At 38.6% G+C, this 2,868-nt stretch overlaps 1 protein-coding gene across 1 annotated transcript in view; it reads left to right on the top strand.

The window, feature by feature from the left end:
• Window positions 1–833: 833 nt before the first annotated feature.
• CMPK1 (cytidine monophosphate (UMP-CMP) kinase 1, cytosolic) overlaps window positions 834–2,868 on the top strand; it is a gene marked incomplete at its 5' end in the record, with an annotated part of 3,638 nt that continues 1,603 nt past the window's right edge. The window contains 2 exons of the mRNA XM_008936796.1: window positions 834–980; window positions 1,862–2,014. Coding sequence (XP_008935044.1) covers window positions 834–980; window positions 1,862–2,014 — 300 coding nt within the window. The remainder of the gene's footprint in view (window positions 981–1,861; window positions 2,015–2,868) is intronic.

Below are 2,868 nucleotides of genomic sequence, written 5' to 3'. Positions count from 1 at the left end.
TCACTTTACATGGTGTGACATAGGGTGGCACCAATGTAGCTGTTCACCATCATCTGCCACGTCATTGTTAGAAGAGGAAAGGAGGCAGCAGGGGCAGGCAGGGCTGGCTTTGGAGGAGTGCATGCGTAGGGCTGTTTGTGTGTTAGGTGCAGAGTTATCAGTGATTTGCCCAAGTTGGAAGAGGAAGTTGGTGCCAAAACCACAATGGAAGCGAAAGGATTTCTGACTCATGTTATGCTTGAAACATTCCTCCAGTTCCAGAAGACCTGGAGTCACTTTGTGTGCTTTTCTTTAAGTAGGCAATTAGATGAAATTACAAACTTATTGTGTAAGGTGAGATGGTACCCCTCCTTTCTACATTTTCACTCAATAAATCAAGATTTGACCCAGTAACTGATGATCACTTACAATTTTTAAGTAGTTGAACTGTTAGGGTGGAGCATAGCCTGTATGGAATTTGGTGATAGTTAAACATCTCCTTGTGCTGTGTAACGTTTTGTGAAGCACCTTGAGGACATTGAGACAGTCTCCTTTCCAAATGTGACAAAATTACCTTTGAAAACAGTATGTGAGTGCCTGACCAAAGCACTCTTGAGCATTGTACCCAAGAATCTCTCTACAGCTGTGCTTTCTGTGCATTTCTAGCACTTTAGTGTGCTAGATTGTCAGATTCCACACTCAGCATGGGATAGATCCGTTGCTAGCGAGATGCTATTCCTTGTATTTTTCTGTTATAATACAAAGATTAATGGTGTTGACAGTGTCCAGTGATGGTGACTTTGCACATGTGCTAATTCAAGGGAGTCTTTACCTGTTTGTTTTGCACGTTGCAGAAGTATGGCTACACACATCTGTCTGCTGGTGACCTCCTCCGAGACGAACGCAAAAGGCCGGGCTCGCAGTATGGAGAACTCATTGAGAACTACATCAAGGAGGGGGAGATTGTACCAGTTGAAATAACAATCAGTTTGCTGAAGAGGGTAAGGAGAGGGCTATTTCCTTGCTGGTTGTCTCTTGCAGACTAAGCAGCAGGGTTGTGGCTGTATCCTGGAAGAGCTGCCTCTCCTCCAGCGTGGGCAGTACGAGATGGCAGACACGCAGGTGTCCATCACCTACTGGGCTTCTCTTAGCAGTTACTCCTGTTTCTCTCTGGCTGGTTGGAGGACAGTAGGTGATGGCCTCTGATATCTGGGGACCTCTGCAAATGGATTATTTTTCTTTTTTGTTGTTTTATTTAGTAGCTGTAGGGAAATAGGCAAAACCTTTTCTTATATTTCTTATTTACCTTACCTAGCTTTTTGACTTCTTGGTCAGCTCAGTCATATTTAGCTGGAGGGTAGCGGCCATAAACGTAATAAGTTTCTGCAAGCTTTATCAAAATAAATAGCCAGGTTTAGAAGAGCACCTGCTGATGTTCCTGTGGAAGGAAAAGGTCCAGCCTGTATCATTATTAAATTTCCAGGAAAACAACCAGAGTATCCCCTTTAAGGCAGAAGAGGCTTCTTTTGCTCATGACACTAAATTCTTCTCGCACTTTCCCATTAGATTTAACTAGATCAGGGATGTTTTGGCATCTTACTGTGTAACAGTGCTTTCCAGTGTCTTGTAGAAAATAACATTAAAGGTGGGATTGTGTGTTATGAGATTTTGAGCTTTATTAAATAGTGAATGCATTTTGAAAGAGGGTGCATCAGAGAATTAATTAGCATGCACTGAAGGTGAAACAAATACATTCTGTAAATCTGTAGTAATTCTAAGATAAATGCTTCTCATCTTACAACGTCAATGTTTTCAGGGTAGTTTAATAAGCAGATAAATGGTTGATGTGCAGGAGATCATGAATTGAATTGTCTTTTATCAGGCTATGGATCAAACAATGGCTGCCAATTCCCAGAAGAACAAGTTCTTGATTGATGGATTTCCCAGGAATGAAGATAATCTTCAAGGCTGGAAGAAGACCATGGATGGAAAAGCAGATGTTTCTTTTGTTCTCTTTTTTGATTGTGACAATGAGGTAATGAAGTGTGTTATCCTGTAACTTACTTTCTTGCTGTATTGTGAGAATCATTCAAATACAGTAAAGATCTGTCAGGTATCGAGTGGACTAGGGTAAGATTGAAAGGAGAACTTCATCTGTGAGTTTCAAGGATCTTTTGGCAACTTTTTTTTACAGATGAAAAGATGCCTGGTTTTGAAGTACTAGGCTGTTAGTTGACTTGATATAATCATGTGCAAATAAAGTTCATTGAACAAGTACTTCAGGCAATTACATTTATAAAATTATAAATAAAATTTATAAAAAAGAGACTTATAAAAATTTGAAATATATTATACAAAATTATTTGGTTAATTTTCAGAAAACTTTACTCTGTTCACTCCTTAGTAACTGTTGTTTAGTTGAACTTGATAGCAATGGCTGCTTTAATTCTAAAATGCTGGCAGCAGCAGTCTTTATGTTCATAGTTATGAGTTGTGCTGTAGGATAGCCAGTAATTGACATTTTATTCAGCAAGCCATTAGATTACAAGGGCATTTTGACAGTGATACATTATATTAATTTAACAAGTGCCGTGATATGCTGTCTCTATAATATGTCAATGCCCTTGAGGCATAAAAACTGATAGGAGAATCCCAGCACCTTAAGCTGACTCTCTTCCTTTTACCTTTTTCCCCCATTTCCTGAGAAATTTTGTTAATATTTTTCTTTACTTAATTGCCAATATATTTTAATCTCAGAGCAAGTATGGGGTTATTTTTTTCTATTTAAATACTTAAGATTTTTTTTTCCAATTGGTTGCATGTTAATTTTGAGGTTGTGGGTTTTTTATTAGATCTAAAAATAGACAAGGCCTACATGATGTTCTGTTT

The sequence above is a fragment of the Merops nubicus genome, unplaced genomic scaffold (genome assembly GCF_000691845.1).
Source record: "Merops nubicus isolate BGI_N331 unplaced genomic scaffold, ASM69184v1 scaffold45083, whole genome shotgun sequence".
NCBI lineage: Eukaryota > Metazoa > Chordata > Aves > Coraciiformes > Meropidae > Merops > Merops nubicus.
The sequence above is the reverse complement of the archived record's forward strand: the minus strand, read 5'-3'. Positions and strand labels throughout refer to the sequence as shown.